The 18986-nt window shown below is 36.6% G+C and overlaps 1 protein-coding gene across 1 annotated transcript in view; it reads right to left on the bottom strand.

Annotated features, from left to right (window-relative positions):
* The window catches only part of COL14A1 (collagen type XIV alpha 1 chain), a 117520-nt gene that overhangs the window by 37172 nt on the left and 61362 nt on the right, over window positions 1-18986 (bottom strand). Inside the window, exons 24-34 of the mRNA XM_042869182.1 lie at window positions 17843-17989; window positions 15734-15808; window positions 14376-14515; window positions 13319-13442; window positions 11878-12021; window positions 9781-9945; window positions 8471-8509; window positions 8108-8246; window positions 5374-5516; window positions 4746-4855; window positions 2909-3067 (exon numbers count right to left, since the gene is read on the bottom strand). Coding sequence (XP_042725116.1) covers window positions 2909-3067; window positions 4746-4855; window positions 5374-5516; window positions 8108-8246; window positions 8471-8509; window positions 9781-9945; window positions 11878-12021; window positions 13319-13442; window positions 14376-14515; window positions 15734-15808; window positions 17843-17989 — 1385 coding nt within the window. The remainder of the gene's footprint in view (window positions 1-2908; window positions 3068-4745; window positions 4856-5373; window positions 5517-8107; window positions 8247-8470; window positions 8510-9780; window positions 9946-11877; window positions 12022-13318; window positions 13443-14375; window positions 14516-15733; window positions 15809-17842; window positions 17990-18986) is intronic.

Here is an 18986-nt window from a genome sequence, read left to right as displayed (position 1 = left end):
CAAGGTTAGGTTTCTCTTCTCTAGCTGTTTGGAACTTCTAACTCAGACATGTCCCACTGTTAAGGGCTGTTGAAAGGGCTATGCATGTTTAGCCTAATTCCCTTTCTGTTCAGTCTGTCTCAGATAAATGTGTGTCTGTTCATTGAACTGTAGCATACCACACTCATCAGTGGGACAAAAAAACTCTTATTTGGGGTATATTCCCTCAAAATTGTTTGACAAATCACAGAATATCTTGACTTGGAAGGGATTCACAACTATAACCAAGTCCAGCTTCTGGATTCACACAGGACCACATGAAAATCAAACCTTATTTTGGAGAGCCATGTCCAAATGCTTTCTGAACTCCAGGAGGCTTAGTGCTACAACCACTGTTCTGGGGAGCCTGTGCCAATGCCTGACCACCCTCTGGTGAAGAACCTTTTCACAATACATAACCTGACCCTGTCCTAATGCAGCTCCATGCCATTCCCTTGGGTCTTATCACTATCACCATAGAGCAGTGATCAGCATCGCCCTTGTGAGGAGCTGTAAGCTGCCATGAAGCCTCCCCTCCACCCCTCTGCTCTGGGCTGAACAAACCAGGTAACTTCAGGTGCTCCCCATACATCTTCCCCTCTAGATCCTTCACCATCTTAATAGCACTTCTTTGGACTTCCTCTATTAGTTTTGTGTCCTTTATCTATTGTGGCATCCAAAACATGACACAGTGCTCGAGGTGAGGCTGCACCAGTGCAGAGCAGAGTCCTGGCTGGCCTCATGCACTCCATGCCACAGTTGGCCCTTCTGGCTGCCAAGGCACACCATTGACTAGTATTTCACTTGTTGTCAACCAGAACTCCCAGTTCTGGTCCTAGAAGACTGCTCTCCAGCCTCTTATCCCCAGACTGGGGTCTGTACATATATCCAGGGCTGTCCTATCCCAGATGCAGAATATAGAACTTGCTCTTATTAAACATCATGTGATTGATGACTGCCCACCCCTTCAATTTGTTAAGGCCTCTCAACCTTTGAGGGAGTCAGCAGTTCCTCCCAATTTAGTATCACCTGCAACCTTACTTTGCATACATTCAAGTCCTATGTTCATGTCATTTATGAAAACATTAAAGTGAACCTTAAAGAGAATTGTCCCTAAAGTGGAGCTCTGCACAATTCCAGTATTGACTGGACTCCAGCCAGATGTAACTCTATTTCTTATAACCCCTTTGAGCCTCACCAGCCAATTATTCACCCATCACGTTATGAATGTGCTGCTGGACATTTTGTCCAGAGGATACTGTGAAAACAGCATTCAGAACTTCAACATTCATGTTATTTTGTTGGCTTGGGTTATATTGGCTTTTATTGATTAAAAAAACACACTAAAACTATTTTAAAAATGTTAAACTATTCTATGTAGATATGGTCTGAAGCAAGCACTGAACTATCCAAAAATTCCAATTTTCATATCAAATTAAAACAATTTTCAAAATTTTTATTTCTGTTATACACGTGGCTTTATAAGCCCCTTAAAACTGTAAAGCTACTTGGACAGACTAAATCCCAATACTCCATTCTCAACAGTGGAACATGTGAAATGCAATGAAGCACAAAGATCTAAGCCTCCCATACAGTCTACTATCTTCCCACATTCAGATCAGGCATTCCCTGACCCAGATCTGCTTTTTTTTCTTCACAATTAGTAACCCCCATTCTTTCCTTTCCACTAATTTATCAAGACTTCTCCAAAATCAAAAATATTTAGCATACACGAAATTCTACATAAAGAAGCAGCACTAATAAGTACCTGTTGTGTGAAGGGTCACTCTCCTACTACTACTCCTACTAATTTCCTTTGATGTCCTCTAATTTTTGAAGAAGATACTACTTCATTCTGGTCTTAAATATGACCATCCACACAAGTTCTATTCAGGATGAATACAACGTGCAGAACTGAGATTATAAAGAATATTATTTGTATGCTTTCTTGACCTGCCTGTAACTTAGTAAAACTTCAAGGCATCCACAGCTGCACAGAGTAAAGAAATTACATCTTCAGCTACACATTTTTAGTCTTACGTAAGCTTTGCTGTTCATGTGAACAAAACCAAATTTTTCAGTGAGTGGGTAATCCAAATTATCTTTTATAGATTCCTGCGTTCTAACAAAAGACACAATTTCTTTCCACTTCTCTTTACAAAGCCTTCTTTAATTCCAAGTTTTTCTAAGTTTGCCTTTTTTCTGTTTCTATTGGGAAGTGACTACAAAAGTTTCTCTGTATAATTGTCTTTACAGACTTGATATAATTATTATCTGCAAGTTTGAGCACTAAGGGCTCTTTTTTTCTGTGCACAGAGAAGTATTTTGAGGGCTCATTTTTTACTAGAAGAGCACTTGCATATAATAACAAGTCAATACGTTTTTGAAACTTCATTCCTATTCAGATCAAGCCTTCAGTTCAAGGTTCACATTCTATGCTAACCTCTCTCTAGAGTCAACAAAGTTCAAAGAAAATCAACAATGTTGCTCAGCAAAGAAGCCTTCCCAAGATTCTCACCAGCCTGGCAGTTCTCCCTCAGCAACTAAATCTACCTAAAAGAACAAACAAAACTTGAAGTTAACTAAGGCAAAATGGAAAGAATTCCATGAGTTGCCATGCAAAAAAAAAAGACTAATTATTGTTTCTAGGATAACAATTTCAGAGGAATTAAAGACATAATTTGGGGAGAACCTTTCTCATTTTTAAATATCTTAATATTTAGATATTGAAGTCATTAAGAAATAGATATACTAAACAGAATTTCTGAAATTATGGAGTTCTTCTGTTTCAAATACAAGTTCTTTCTGCTTCAACTTAAAGTGCAAAGATCCCAAATGCTTGTTTTTAGGATTTTCAAATGGTTTAAAAAATTGTTCTTATTCTACTCACTGGTGCAGAGTTGTCTCTTGGTCCTCTGGATCTGACCATTCTTCCCAGCACTTCTATGCCATCAGAACTAATGTTCCCTGCTGCATTAATGGTCTTCTCACCTGCTTCTTTGCAGTCAATAATTATTTTGGCTGTAGTCTTGCTGATAACAACATGCAGCTAAAGAAAAGAAAATATGCTTTAACATAGCAAAGGAGCACATATAACATATTAATGTGCTGGGCATTTTTTGAAATGAGTTCCTAATTTCATGTTTGCTAACAGAACTGAGACTAATTCATAGTAACTAACGTAGATGGCCTCTAGAGGTCCTTTCCAACCTGAATTACTCCATGATTCTAATCTGCTTAATGAATTTAGCTTATTTCTCTGCTTAAGGAACATCTGTGTAAAAACTGGCAACTTCCCTAATTTACTCAGAAGAAAATAATTTACCACTGACAAAAGAACTGCATAAGGTTCATACATCACTGAGAGCTCTTAGAACCTTTGATTTATGTAGTCAGTAGTATTTCTTGGGCCCTGTATGATTCTTCTACATAGTATTGGATTTCACCTTTATAGCTGCTTGCAAAGCCAAAACTAAGCAGTAGAAGTTACTCTGTATATTATACATCACCTCAAAGGAAAACCAGTGAAGTTTTCACACTGAAAAAATATCAAATCTCATCAAGTGCATTACAGAAAAGCTGAGCATATAAACTTTCTTCCTTCTGCCTTGCCTTGCACTCTGCTCTCCGTGACTGATGAGCAAAAACATCCCCAACAGAGAGAACAATCCTTGTCACAATTGTCCTGTCACTGGCAAAACTCAGTTATGCAAAAGAAATATAAATTTTTTGGCATGGGAGAGTCCAGATGAAGAGCTGGTAAAAATGTAGTATCTGCTCCTAATAGTATACTATGTGAAGTTCAGAACCCAAGGTGGCGGAGAGAAATCCATGAAGGACTCCTGCAACTGCCTTGCTCTGGGCTCAGCCAGAGCACTGAGTTTGGTCTCCCATCTTTCAAACTCATATAACAAGGATCATCATTCAAAATGTAGAAAATATTTAAGAGGAAAATTTGCTATGATCTTACACATTCTTCCAAAGCAAGACTTTAAAAAGTCATTGTTAGACTTCTACTCTGACCTACCATCTCTTATTTTGCTCTCACAGGTAAGAAAGAAGTCTAAAGTAGTTAAAGAGAAGTTGACTTCTGTGGATACGATCCCACAATCCATAATCGTTGTCATCCCCCCTTTCTTTTTTTAAGAGAAAGATACAGAAGTCAGGAATAAATTTGAACTACAAAAATACCTTTGGCAACAAACATGCTACAATCCCAACATTACCTCATCTGCTTTTGGAAATAATGTTATAAGATCTCTTACAGCCAAGACAAGTTCAACACATCATTACCCCTTAAAATATGTTTAAAAATAATAATTGTGGTCAAGAGAAGGATAGCTTTTTTTGCTTTACTTTTTCTTTACACTTTGGTTGACATTTCCAACCTGAACTTTAAAAGCAAAAGCCAATTAATTTCTACATTCTACAGCTCAAGGCAGGTATTTTTAATCAACTCTAAAACACAGGTATAAAGAATGAGATTAAAACTGACCACATCAGCTTCATCATCAAAACAATGATTTAATGATTTGTTTAATGTTGATTCAATATAGCAAAGAGACTTAAGTTTAGTAAATGGTTCCGAACACGCAAAATACATTTCTTTTTGTGGTGGATGATCACATGAAGGAAGATTGCAAAACATGAAAATTTCTCATCCAGAATGAATGGAAATTGATTATTATTATTATTATTACTGTTATTTTACGATTAGCGTTACTAACCTTATGAAAACTCCCATAAAATATCTTTCTTATTTCAGGGCCTTCAAAAGTCACAGTTTGAAAATCTCCTTTGTAGTCATAGTTAAAGAAAGTCAGAGTTTTACCACCATCTGTGCAAGAGGAAGAATAAGAATTCATAGTTAGGGAAAGAAAAGGCCTGATGCATTATTTGAAAATGTTAATTTTTTATTTAACAAAAAAGATCAAAGATGTCCGTTGTCTAAGAGAAGATATTAAAAAAAAAAAGCCCCACAAACAAAAAAAACCTCACAGGCAAACAGCATTTTCTAGAACTGTTTAAAAAAATTGAATTCCATTTTGTTTGACATTTTGAAATCTACTTATGGTATGAACTAGTGCGAAAGTCAACATTTTATGTGGGAAAATGACAGTAACACTTTCAGAGTCATTAATCCCAGTTTACACCAGCGTACTCAAAATTTTACTCCCAACTGCAAATTAGGCTCAATTACATTCAATCTATAAAATATCCACCAGAAACCAGAACCTTCAGAGATTCAGGCAGTTGTTCTAGCAGATTAAAACATTGTCAATAATAAACCTAGCAAAAGAAAGAACCTTTCATACAGTTAAGGAATAAATCACAGACATGAATCAAAATACTCACTATCTAAAATAACTCCAACCAGTGGTTCATGTTGTTCATTTAAAATCTCCCAAAGAGCAAATGGTTCCTGAGGTGTATCGGGAAGTATACGAAAGAGAAATGTAATGGTGTAGTCTGAAGGGAGACCTTCAGGATGCAAATATCTGTAAAATAAGTAAAGTTTTTAAAACCAAAACAAACATTAAATCTCATGATTTACATATCAAGTCTTCACTTAACACATTTTCTACAAATCTACATCTGTCTTTGGAAATCAAGGGTGAGTAACAATATGAGTAAGCATTTCCAAAATCTGTTCAACTAGATAACTATCATAGAATCATAAGGTTGGAAAGGACCCACAAGATCATCTAGTCCATCTGTCCACCATTGCTACCACAAGCACTAAACCATGTCTCGTAGCTCCTCATCCAGATGTCTCTTGAACACTGCTAGGGACAGTGATTCCACCACCTCCCTGGGCAGCCATTCCAGTGCCTGACCACTCTTTGAGAGTAAAGTTTTTCCTTATATCTAATATAAATCTCCCGTGGCGCAACTTGTGGCTGTTTCCTCGGGTCCTAAATCAAAAGAATGCTCATGGAAAATGGATAGTTTATCTTTTCCTTTGAAATTTACAAAGATGCTATTAATTTTAGTTTTTTTAAAATAAATTTGAAGATCAAACCAGAGGTCAGATTGAAGTGAACCTGAAATTAATTAAGTTAAAAGGTTTTAGAATAAATTAATTGCCATTTGCAATATCTTCATTATTGTCTGGCTTAATACACAATGAAAATGGAAGTAGCTTGGAAGAACTGATGTCAATTGACATCCATCAAACATCACTAATGAATAGAAATTATGAAGAGACTGTTACAGAAAGGTCTATAACCATAGGGTACGTAGCTTACACATTCCAAAGGCAACTTATAACAAAATGTAGTCAGAAGAGACCATACTTACAGAAATACAATCTCCTAGAATTCTTGCAGAAGATACAGGAAGCTTACGATATAAAACTGGCATGTTATTTTATTTCCTGAAGCTTGTTAGTTAGCATTTATGATTTAACTTCACCTCTCATTCTCAAATTGCAAGATAGGACAAAAGAAATACCAGAAATGACTGCCTGTATTTTGAAAATGTTAGTTAGCTTGATTCCTTAATTCGTGCTAAAGGGATCTGAAAGAATCCTGGCAGGTTCATTTAATCAATTTCTTTTCCCAAAATATGATCCTTTCCTTGTAAAGTTTTTCCATCACTTTTTATATGCATCGATAAGAAACATGCTGGAAAAAGAGTTAAATATGATATACAATGTGTACGTTCCCCACAGTGGTCTGTAGATGACTATAGTTGATATAGAGTTTATATTACACATTTTCTCCAGAGAGAAAAGAGAAAGATAATTTAACAGGTGTAAGAACAAAGCCTTAAAGTATGTCCATTATAAAAGAAACAACAAAAGAAAATTCAATAAACAGATGGGGAAAACACCAGGTTTGGGGATACAGAAATTAAAAAAGAACTGCATTAACAATACTTGGCGGACATATAACATGAGAAAATAAAAGCACTATTATTCAGACATACCTGTACATCATCAAGAGAAAGGCATTCTCTGAACCACAAAACAGACTGAAAGCCTAAAGTAGTAAGATTGGGCTGGATTGGGCTGGGGTGGCAGTCAGAGAAGAGCACATAAATGCAGCAGATCCAAGCAGAAAGAAGCAGGAAAGGAAAAAGAAGTGAGCAGTTCTAATCTCCACTCAGTTTAGAGCCAGAAGGAAACTTAACAAGTAGAATGTGACACAGCTCCAAGAAGGATGGCTCCAACTGGGATACAACAGGCTAATCACACAACAAGAATAAGAAAAATTTACTAAAACATTTATAAACCATTTCACAGTGTTATTCTTTCTTGTTTGTCTCAGCTAAGATGCCACAGTGTTAACTCTTCTCATGTTTAATACAGTAAAGCCATTGCTGTTGTCTGGTGCCATGTAACACAAATCAGGGAACTGGACATGAAGGAATTAAACATAACCTACACATTGCTGAGAGAAGGAATGAAGATTTTCCCATCACTTCCCCTCTGAGGACCAAAGGTAGGTTCTATGGGAGGTTTTTTTACTATCTCTTCCACACCTCTGCCAGAACACAGTCCTTGATACTGAACTACACCCTCACTGGTGTAGGAAGGTACGGTAAAGTGTTTAGAGAGACTCATTTTAGCATAAGGAGAATAATCATCCTCTGTATTTAATACATACATAGACCGAATCAGAAAGGCACCTAAAGCAGCTTCCCACTCTCACACTTCAAAGAAGCTCTCTGCTTTTCCATTCACTTTAGACAAAACGTAGGAAGATGAACCTTATTAGATTAACAATTATTTCAAACACCTTTCCTAAAAATAATTCTGTACTCTGTGAGACATTAACCTTTCACAAAGCACTACTGATATAAGCCTGCGTAAAATTGCTAGATGCCAAACTTGCATGTACCTGAAACTGGCTCATATAGGAAACCCCAAATAGCCACTGAGTTTATCTACTTTTTCCTAGCTGTTATTTTTGAAGGAAACCAGTTGACGCTGGACACCAAATACTCTATTTATTACCATTATGTAGATGTGACCTGGCATCTCTGCTCATCTGACATAAAAACAGCAACCCTCAAAATGAATAATTGTCTGCAGTGGGCAGTTAACTTCACGTGTTCTTACAAATATTTATAAATTAATACATACTTTGTAGGCTGGGACACCAGGGCATCCTTGTGCAGTCTGTAACATGGGTAAACATTAAATGTACCAGGTTCCATTGAAACCCCATCAATGGCTGAAAACTCCTTTTCAACCAAGCCAAACATTTCCATCATTTTAAATCCTGGAAGACACCAAAATATATATCTTATTAATTTAAATTAAATTAACACCACATTACATGAAAGAAAAAAAGGACAAAGCCAGTTGCATCAACGAGTTTCCTATCACCATCTGTCAAACAGCTGTTAACGTAAAGGTTACTTTATTGCTTATATTGTTAAAAGTAGATAACAAAAAAAATAATTCATAAATCTGAAACAAAAGCCAAACACAAAAATAGCTTACCTGCAAAGTTGTCACCATCTTTAAATACCAGTGGACAAGCTAAAAAAAAAAAAGAAAGGATACATTTGAGGATACAAGTGTGGTCCCATCAGATCAGAACAATGATCTACTCAGCTCAGTACTCTATCTTCAAAAGCAGCAAAAGGAGATGCTGTCTAGGAAAAGCATGCAAGTCTGGCTACTTTCCACTCATTCGGTTTTGCTCCTCAGAATCCACAATGGCTGTAGTAAAGATGTCAAACGGCACATCCCTGAACGTTCCACATAAGAGCCCTTTATACAACTTTGTCCATGAATTTGTTCTATCCTTCTGGGAACCAGACTTCAAAACAAATTGTGGCAAAAATTCACTGCCTGCTGCGTAAAAAAGTATATCTTGCTTTATGTTTTAACCAAACATCCCCAGTTCTCTGTCTGTGCCCTTCAACCTAAGACTACCTCAAGTTCAATTACATTAGCAGGCATTCTCTGTACCTTTTCAAACTCCACACACAGCCTTCATGTGAGAGACCAGTACTGTATACAGTCCTTAAGATATATGCACACATATTTAATAACTGTTTAACTATTTCTTTTATCTCTCTTCTTGAAGGGAAGAATGCACAGTAATCTCCTCCAGGAAAGGTGCCCTAGGAAAGCAGTGAGTCTACATGCAAGGTGTCAAATAATACACCCCACAGCACTTGCATTTGGAGATTGCTTTTGGAATACAAGCACAAATGACAAATAAATATTACTGTTGAATATTCTCAACATTCTAAGTTCTCACTAACACAGAAAGTAGATACTGGTCAAAAACAAAGAATTGAGGGCCAGTTCAGTGCCTGTTTCCCATACCTTTATGAGTCACACGTGATTCACATCAGCCTTGCACTGCCTACTTCCTGGCTTATGTATCAGAAAACATGGTGCGGGCACGCACCTAGAGCCATCTGAATTGTCAATCTGTAACCATCAGATGTTTTTCCAGAATGTCTTCCCCTTGCTTTTCATAAAGAGCCTGAATTGTGGCATTCTGATAGATTTCTAAGAATTTGAGCCTGTTTCAAAACTGAAAAAACTTTTTCTTTTCCTCCCACAACCAATGGATCTATTCTAGCCTTTCAGCAAACAACCATTAATTATACTGAAATTATAACACTTCCATCTCCTTATTTTTTATGGAAATAGCATTACAGTTACAATATCTGCATGAAATTATATTTAGAAAATCTATTTTCATAAATATCTATTAACGGGAAATTGTTACAAAAAAAAAACCATAGTATTTAGCACTTATTTTAGAAATAAGTATAAGTCAAATGGCTAACTTGCTGATGCAGTTTCACAAACAAAAGTAATCAGCTCATCTTCAATCTTTGTAAAGGCATCAAAGTCATCCACAAAGAAGACATGTCTTTCACTGGGCTTGCTGCCAATGTTAACTAACTCTGAGTAATCAGCATCAGCAACTCCAATAGCAAAAAAGCTGAACCCTGTAAAACAAAAAAGAACACTCTTGTGAGTTATTCATTTAAAGAACGGAAAATGAAATATGAACACAGCTAGATCTGCACTGGCTCCTTTTCTGATTAAATACAGTAATGGAAATTTTCTTACTGTTCAATCACACAAGACAATTCACACGTGATCAAAAAGAAAGGTGATACATTCTCTGTGAAATATTGCTTTTGGCTATTTATACTTCATAAGTTAATGAAACCTTAATGTTTAAGTGTTCTCTTGAAGACATAAAGCCTAGACAATTGTTTAAAGTTGTAGCATATGTTTGAATTCTTTTTTAATTTAATGCTTTATCACCCATAAATATTTCCACTCACTTCAGGTAAAGTGTAGGAAGAACATATTAAGTATATCAGAAATACAAAGCACAAAAATTAATTTCCTATGAGTCTTCTACAGATATTGTTCTGTGCCATATATTAATCAGAATTTTCAAGCTACTGCTGTCTCATGAGTGAACACTAAAATGGATTCTTACATCATCAGTAATTGAACTGCACTGATCAAATCTGTTCTATGCAACCTGCATGAATATATATGCTAATCTTTGAGCTGGGCTTCAAAGATTTAAATGAAATGAGAACCAAATCCTGAATCTTCGAAGAGCAGCAAATTAAGCAAAAGTTATTCCACATTTTCCTTTCCATTAAATATAAAGAAAGACCTTGTCTAGATCAAGCTGAATATTGTTGATGGACATACTGTTCTTGTACATCTCAAGCTCAAATTTACTCTAGTCAAACAATATTTTCTTTAAGTTTGAATGAGGCCCAGGACATTTATTACCTTCTACAGAACTTCTAGCATAACAAAACTTAGATTTAATATATTATAACATCTTCACGTCCCATCCAACATCACCACCTCTTCCATGCCAGTCTCTATCACAGATAAGTCTGTACTTATCTGAAGTCTAAGTAGACCACATGCAAAAGGAAATGGAAGACAGGAGGTTATTTGTCCAAGGTAATTGGGATTACATAACCAGTCAGCAGCTGAATCCCCATCATTTAGCTTCTCCTCTGGAAGTCATGGCCAGTTTAATAGGTAATATAAGTAATACATAGGAGACAACTGCAAAACTTACACAACAGATAAACATTTTTTTGTTTAGTTTAGGCACAGACACCAATTTAATGTAAAATATCATTTTTTGTTTTCTTGATTGCTGTTTAAAACAATGTATCCATGCCCTATTTTGTAAATGTTTGTTTAAATGTTATTTAAAAAGGCACTGAATTCATCATCTAAGAATGATGCAGGCAGACAACTAAGTTCAGTGACTACACTGGATTTCAGGAATCAGTGGTATCCACTGATATTTTCATAGCTGCCAAAGCCTAAAGACTAATTACGAGGCACATATTTAATTTCTTCTTAGGCCTCCTCACATCCAAATGCTGAGAGCCTGTATCTTCTGTCCTTTAGCTTCATTCTATATGACATTTGGTGTCCTTAGGATTTCGATACAAACCTCAGCCATTTCTACATATCCAACCCTGTTCTTACCTCCAGGCACATAACATTGCATGCCTCTTTGTTTAAAATTGGTGTAAAAAAACAAACAAACAATGATTGTAAGATGAGAGCATATCAGAATCAGCAAAAGAACATACTGGAGAACTTCAAAGGACCTCCTGTATACAAAATAAAACAGTTATTTTTGCTGGTAACCATAAGACTACATTTCATATACACTGAACAGATTAATATGATCGTGTTCTCTAAATTCTTTGCCATGGGAGCAATTTCATTAACTGCTATGTTTGCTGTTTTATTTAAAGTTGGAAAACACTTTGGAACAAAATTGACCCTTTTTTTTTTTTTTTTCCTGTAAATATGAGTAGTTACAATTCATGAAAAAAAAGGAAAATATAAATAGTTCTTAAAACTACACATTTTACCATCTAGTTGCATTTCTCTGGAGACTTTGTTCACATCATCCTGTGATCGCCCATCAGTAATGACAACCAAAACCTTTGGAATGCCCTTTCTCATGCCTGCCTCTCCAGTAAACAAGACTTCTCTCGCATGTTTAATGGCTTTGCCTGAAATAGAAAAAATTGTGAATATACTTTCTCTGTGACATAAATCCAGTAGCTTTTCATATCATACGTTAGATACCAAAGAAAGGAGAAATCTCCATATGCTCTGTCTCAAAAATATCTGCCCGGATGTATATTTTAAGACCTGAATAATTATCATGGGACTGAAGTAAGCCGACGACTTTGCTGTAAATGGATTTCGGCAGTTGTTGGGTCCTTGGCAGTCTGTAAAATAGTGCATTTTGTTGGTATTAAAACAGAGATTTAGAAGTTTAATTTTGACTGTAAGTTTTGAAAACTTGACAGCTTCAGTCATCAGTTTCTTTAGTCCAGAAGGTGAAGTTGAAGAACATCTTTGAAAAAGGGTATTTGGTGCAGGTTAGAGGTAACAATAAATTCCCTTTCTGGTTTGTAGGGGCACATCCAGTTAACAACAGAAAGTACCATGGTAGCATTTTCTTGAGTAAACTGAAAACGTGTCATTTTGATACTACTGAAATTTGATGCAATGCAACAGCTGCAAGAAATTTCTGTGCAGTCTGAGAATAATAAAACATATGGTTTCCAACTTAAACTTTAACCCTTCCAGTACTCATCTTTAATTTCTTCTCATCAGGGAATTAAATAAAGTAACTAAAATGTAACTGCATTCACTTAAGTGACCTGTTCTCCCAGCTCAGTCTTAACTATACCACTGAGGCTTAACTGTCCTGGCTCATAACCAAGCAGACCTTCCACTTTGCCCACTATTTCCCAATATTCTCTGCAAGCTCCCTTCCACCTTCTCCCTCCCTCACACTTTTCCACTTGCTAAGTTGATTTCATCTTCCACAATCTCAAAAGCCATTTATTTCTGCTCAACTCTCTCCTCTTGTCCTCCCTCCCTCCCTGACTGTTTATCTCTGTTGTGCAGAGGGGTGCATACTCAGCAGTAGAAGGTGAAGGGTGTAAACTGTAAGCTTTTTAACTTCAAAGCCCAACTTCTCATCTCACTGCTTGTACCCTAATGTCTTAAACCATTTAGCAAATGGAAAATAAAACAGAATCCTAGAATCTTTTGAGTCAGAAGCGGCCCTTAAAGATCATCTAGTTCAACTCCCCTGCAATGAACAGGGATATCTACAGCTAGATCGCGTTGCTCAGAGCCCCGTCCAGCCTGACCTTGAATGTCTTCCAGGGACAGGCCATTCCACCACTATCTAGGCAACCTGTTCTAGTGTTTCACCACAGTTACTGAGGCTAAATGCTTTACAGAGAGAAGCAGGGACAAAATCTGCATCATAATCATGACCTTTCTCACCTGTTTTTGTATTTCCTCCTTTGTAGGCTATTCGCTGAATAGCCTCAAGAAGAGTCTCTTTTGTTTTGTATGCATTCAATTTAAATTCTGTCCTGGGATCATCACTGAATTGAATTATTGCCACCTGTGCATACAGAAGATGTGTTTATTATTAGAGCACCATCCAGTGCATATAAGCAAAAGGCAAGTGAATTAGAGCATTTAAAACAAGGATTTATCATGTAATTTTGCTTCATCCTTAAATTGAAGCCAGAACTTTCTTCTTTTAAAAAGCACTCAAAAAATAAAGTTTACTCTCCAAATCTCTGGCAACCACTTAATACTTTCTGTTTTCATTTTGCAACAAACAGAATGAGAAAAGTAACACCCACTTTGGCAAAAGTACTCTCAATCCAGCCCAAAAGTAAAATCCTACTTACAGATGCTCACACATGTAGTTACTCACACATGTACAGTTACTAGCACACAGAACTACAAGGACTTTATTCAATCTCCATGAATGAATAGCTGCACAAAAAGCAACTTAGAGCTGGGCAGCAACACTGAAGCAAGCAATAGAAACGCGCAAGAATACGTTCTGATATATGCTGCTACTTGAGTCAAGACTTTGTATTTCAAAACTGTATATTAAACCTCTACGACACACAGAACATATTAAACTTCATATTCTCTAAATAGTGCTCTTGAGGTGAAAGAAGCTGCTCTCATTCTTAAACTAAGCATTAGTGCCAGATTCGTCAGCATCATGAGCAATAAATGAACTAAATGAACCTTTCATTTTCCTTATGAACACCATTTCTATCTTATTTAGATATAACCACCACAGTGAATACTTATGCAATAACATTAACAAAACAAACCTCATTAGGCTGATTCAGAGGTGACTGATGTGATACTTCAAGCTTGCAAAATTACCATGAATTTTACCATATAATGTAAGACATGAAAATAATTTCTGCCATGAAGCAGATTATATATTCTATGTAACTGTGAAATTATATCAACATTTTGATTCATTTTACTTCTGGTACCCCGTCTGTCTCCAAATGTTGATTACCTGTGTTCCATCAGGGCCAATCTTATCCAAAGCTCCAACAGTGCTATACAGAAAGCTTATTATTTTATTGAAATTGTCATCTCCAATACTCCATGACCCATCCACCAGGAACACCAGGTCAGCTTTGGCTGCTTTGCATACTGAGGAGAAAAAAAAAAACAAGTATTCCGGAAGTAAAGCAATATCTCAACTCCTCTGAAAATCTCAAAAATCACTTCAGAAAATATAACTGTCATGAAAAGTCCTTTTTAAATGTTAATAATGCTTTAGGAAAGTGACCTGCTGGTATTGATTTCAGTGTAAGTGCAGTACCAGCTAAGATCTGCAAGAGGTGAATGATCTGCCCTGATAGAAGACACTTTAAGGCCATAACAGTTATTTAAACCTAGGTAGCCACTTCAATTTTTATTTAGGCTACTAAATAAAGTCACACATGCACTTTGCATGACATAGCAACAGTACTCCACTGTCAAGGTTCTCTATAGAATCTTGTCCATACCTCAGCTCCTCCTCTTAACAGTAGTTAACTGTAGGAGCAGTGCAGGTTTCCCCAAATCATCTTATGTTAGCATGCTCTTATGCAAAATAGCATGCAGAGCTTTATACATTCTCACATGAGTTGTGCACTTTTTCATAGGATCTGGAAAGCTTCAGAGCACATCAGAACCCAATTCTATTGCTGAGGGTCAGAATATAGCAAGGTTAGTTTTTTTAGCATATTTCATCTTGAAAATAATTCTTCTAAATCCAGAGAATGGGATAGAAAGATAAATATTTGTGTTTAGTTTTCTGCTGATTATGTCTTGACTAATAATAAAAAAATAAATAAAAACAGAATGCTCTTTTTCCTGTACTTAGGGATTAAATTCTCAATAGATGTAAACAGATCTTATCCTTGGTTTCCAACAACAATGATCCCCCTCACAGAAGCACTCAGGTGACTCTGTACAAGACACTACATGTTCAACTGATAGACAAAAGGAAGCCTGCATATAAAGAACCTGAACATGGCCAACAATTTTGTCATTAACTGAAGTAGACATCTTTTTTTAAATAGTGCTGTTTTAGAAGTTTAATTATCCCTAGGATATCTGCTTCCGTTGCAGAATATGTATGGCTTAAGAGTTCTGGAAAAAGAAAATCTCACAGATGCTAACCCTCCCTTCTGTACATTTCAACAATGTAATAATGATGTCAGATTTTTGGCCCATTAAATTTAAGCCAGCTGCCTTAACAGTGTAGTTTAGTCATAGCAAATGCATTCTGACATGTGATCTCCACGGGTCTAAAATAGAATCAGAAGCAGAAAATCATGAAACATCTCAAAATTATTATAAATCCACACATGCAGCACTTACCTTCTTTTGCAGGAGGGATTGTAGGTGGTGGTGGTGTTGTTGAAGGAGAAGTTGGTGGCTGAGTTGGAAACGGTACTGAAGAATAAAAGAAAGGAATGTAAAAATGCTTCAAAGGGAAGCCCAACCTATTTTACTTACATTAAACAGAGCATTTTCTACTCATCTCCACATTCCAAATTCATTATCTTTAACCAACTAATAATGCAATTGGACAGAAAGACAGGTGAGTGTGTCTTCCCATGCTGGTCACCTAAAAAAATACTAATATTAGAAAGCAGTTAGTGGGTGCACTTCAGTGTGAATGACAACTGGTTGCTGAAATACAACAGGAACTGTCCATTTCCACGTTCCCCAGTGTAGCAGACCATGTGGTAGCCCCACTATGACATATTATCCTTAACTCATCTCGTAAAACATCAGTGTTCTTTTCCTTTCTGATAACACCTAGTCCTTAATCAAGAAAGTATATCTCCACCCACACTGAAAGGAAGAAGAGATTAGTCCTGCCATCCAAAACATCAAGACAGTGCAGGAGCAAGCCAGTGTCTGCATCCAGAGCAAAGCACAGCCACGTTTTTCTGAATTCTCTGAAACACCTTATTATGTTTACAGCTAAAAATGCAGTTCCTAGCATAACTCTGCACGACTGTGGCTTCAGTGTTTGCAGCAAAGTTTAAGCAAAGGTTGCCATACGGAAAACTGGTTACTCTGTCTTCATCTGCTCCTAAAAATAAGGTTTGGAATGACAGACTCTCAGAAACCTACCTAAATACATGATGATCATTGATATAGTTTTGGCTGAATTCTCAGATATAATGACCACATGCTTTGATATCAGTAGCTAAGGAAAAGTTTCCACGCCTTGGTTCAACAGCACTTTTTTGCTTCGTAAGAAGCAACAGAGGAAATAAAAACTTTATGCCTGCAAGTAAGACTACTTAGTATTTGCCATAACGTATGTGATGTTTAACAGGCAGCAAACAGAGTTAAATACAACACCTTCACAAAAGACATCAATCCTTGGGAATGTTTAGTGCAAACAGGACTCATTACAAGCCCCACGTCCACACCCATGTTTACTCCCACTGAAATTGATGTTTTTCCATTGGCTCCAACAGGAAAAAGGACCAAGACTCTGAAAAATGTGCAAAGAGACTGACGTCCAGGACCTCCATGAACTCAGGCCAGGAGCTTCCACTTAGAAAGAGCCACAAGTTTCACTGCTCACAGCACCAGAGATAGCCTGCATCTTGAAACAATGTCTTTTTCTGATGTGATACAGTAATCTGTTTGCATGAGAAATCCACATACAGGCAGAAGTGTCCTCTTCTCAACTTATCCTACTAACTTCCCTGAATTGCAGAGCATACAAAATTCATTCCTCATGCACCTGTGCAAGTTTGTCCTATATAACCCAAAGTATGGGCAGGTGAACAGTAGAGGACAGCAATAAATGTTATCAACTATGAAAGAAGGGTAACAGTGTGCTATTTAGTAATATAGCATGAGAAGTGTATCATCTAGACTGAAAGTAGAAGGAAAGATAACATTTCCTCGAAGAAGAAAAGATAACATTAAAATATGTTTACTTAATTATGCTAATCCCATATTTTGTTTCATGGTATTTTGAACTTCAGAAACAGCTGCAAGAGAACTTTTGTCTCAAGTTACTGAAAATAACACAAGAAAAATGGTCTTTTTCCTTCTTTTCAGGTACATAGGTAGATTGGGTACCAAAGTCTCATTTGCTGTGGTAAAAATTTTACTAAATGACAAGAACTGAAGCATATAAAACGTTCTCTGTTTGCTTCATTTTTCTGTAGGTTTTTTTTTTTTTTTTCCTAACCCACCATCCCTGTTTCACTCTCATTAAAAAGTCCAGTAGCACTGGGGAATGTGACTTCATACATGAGACAAAACAGAAGAGTAAGAATCCTCTGGAGAAAGCAGCCTTTTGTGTACTTCTGTGGAGGAGTCACAATGTAGTAAATAAAAAGAAACCTCAGCTAAAGGAAACTACATAGGAATAGCACATTTGTAGGCAACCAAAAAAAAGTAGAAGAAACAAGCAATACTGCTGCTGGCTGAACTCATATCTGCTCTACTCACATGTTGTCTCCATGATGCTTACAGCAGGGCCCTCTATCTCTTGAAGCTGTGCATGGACACTGATTTTATATTCAGTTCCTGGCATTAGCTCAAAGAAGCAATGTCTGGGTGTCCCTCCACCAAGATTTACCTCTTGTTTTTTCCCATCTGGAATTAAAAAAAAGAAGAAATCATTAAAATACAGTTTTCATTGCAGTTTTACCAAATAACATAACAGAAGTCTGAAATTAGAACGGAACTTGACAGCCAACAAAGGGCAAGTAGTTGACAGAAACTTATAAACCATATGCTGCCTTATTTTTTGATATTCACCTCTCTGCAGTGATCTATGGGGGACATTTCTTGATACATCCTTTGTATAAAGTAGCAGCTGAAGGCTATGTCAGACATCTGCAGGAAAAATGATGAATTTTGCCCCTTTCATTGAAGTTAACAAAAACACTAACACTGTCATCAATGGGCTTTGGATCTGGTCCTAAATTATCAGTCTAATGAGGAATTGTTGAGTTATGCAATTCCATGGCATCCTTTGTTTATGCCTCTGGTTCTCAGAGTCTATATAACGTACATAGTAATTGCGAGAGACTGAAGTACACATTGTACTCCAGCTTCCAGCAGTAACCACTTTAAATGTTGGTTAAGAAAGAGAGTTTTACAGGATTTTCAGATAAAGTCTATTAAATTCTGAACTGGGGAGCAAGCTCACAGTGGAAAAAAGCCTGCGTACTGCAAATAGCACATGGAGTATTTCAATAATAACAAGTTGTCAGCAAAATTTATAATTTGTACCAGAAAGAATTACAGCAAAATATAAGTAACTGATCTCACATTCTACAGAATATAAACACAAAATGCCAACCATTCATTGCCAAGGAAAAAACATCTGCTTGTCAGGAGGTGTTAGATTAGTATGAAAATAAATGATGACTTTCGGAATGAGTCAAATACCCTATCTGACTATCAAAACTCTCCATGATAGAGGTCAATACGAAGCACTTGTTCACACTTAAGCTTATTCTGCTCATACTTAAGCTCTGTTGTCTCAGACAAAATAATTCTGGGAGTTCTACAAGATGAGGAACAAGGTACCAAAAATGTAGAATACTAGCTAGATAGGAAATATGTGTAGTCTTTTACCAGCAAA

Source organism: Lagopus leucura, unplaced genomic scaffold (assembly GCF_019238085.1).
Source record: "Lagopus leucura isolate 7727_CA_CO unplaced genomic scaffold, USGS_WTPT01 Super-Scaffold_100002, whole genome shotgun sequence".
NCBI lineage: Eukaryota > Metazoa > Chordata > Aves > Galliformes > Phasianidae > Lagopus > Lagopus leucura.
Note: the sequence above shows the minus strand (reverse complement) of the source record. Positions and strands in the feature narration are given on the sequence as shown.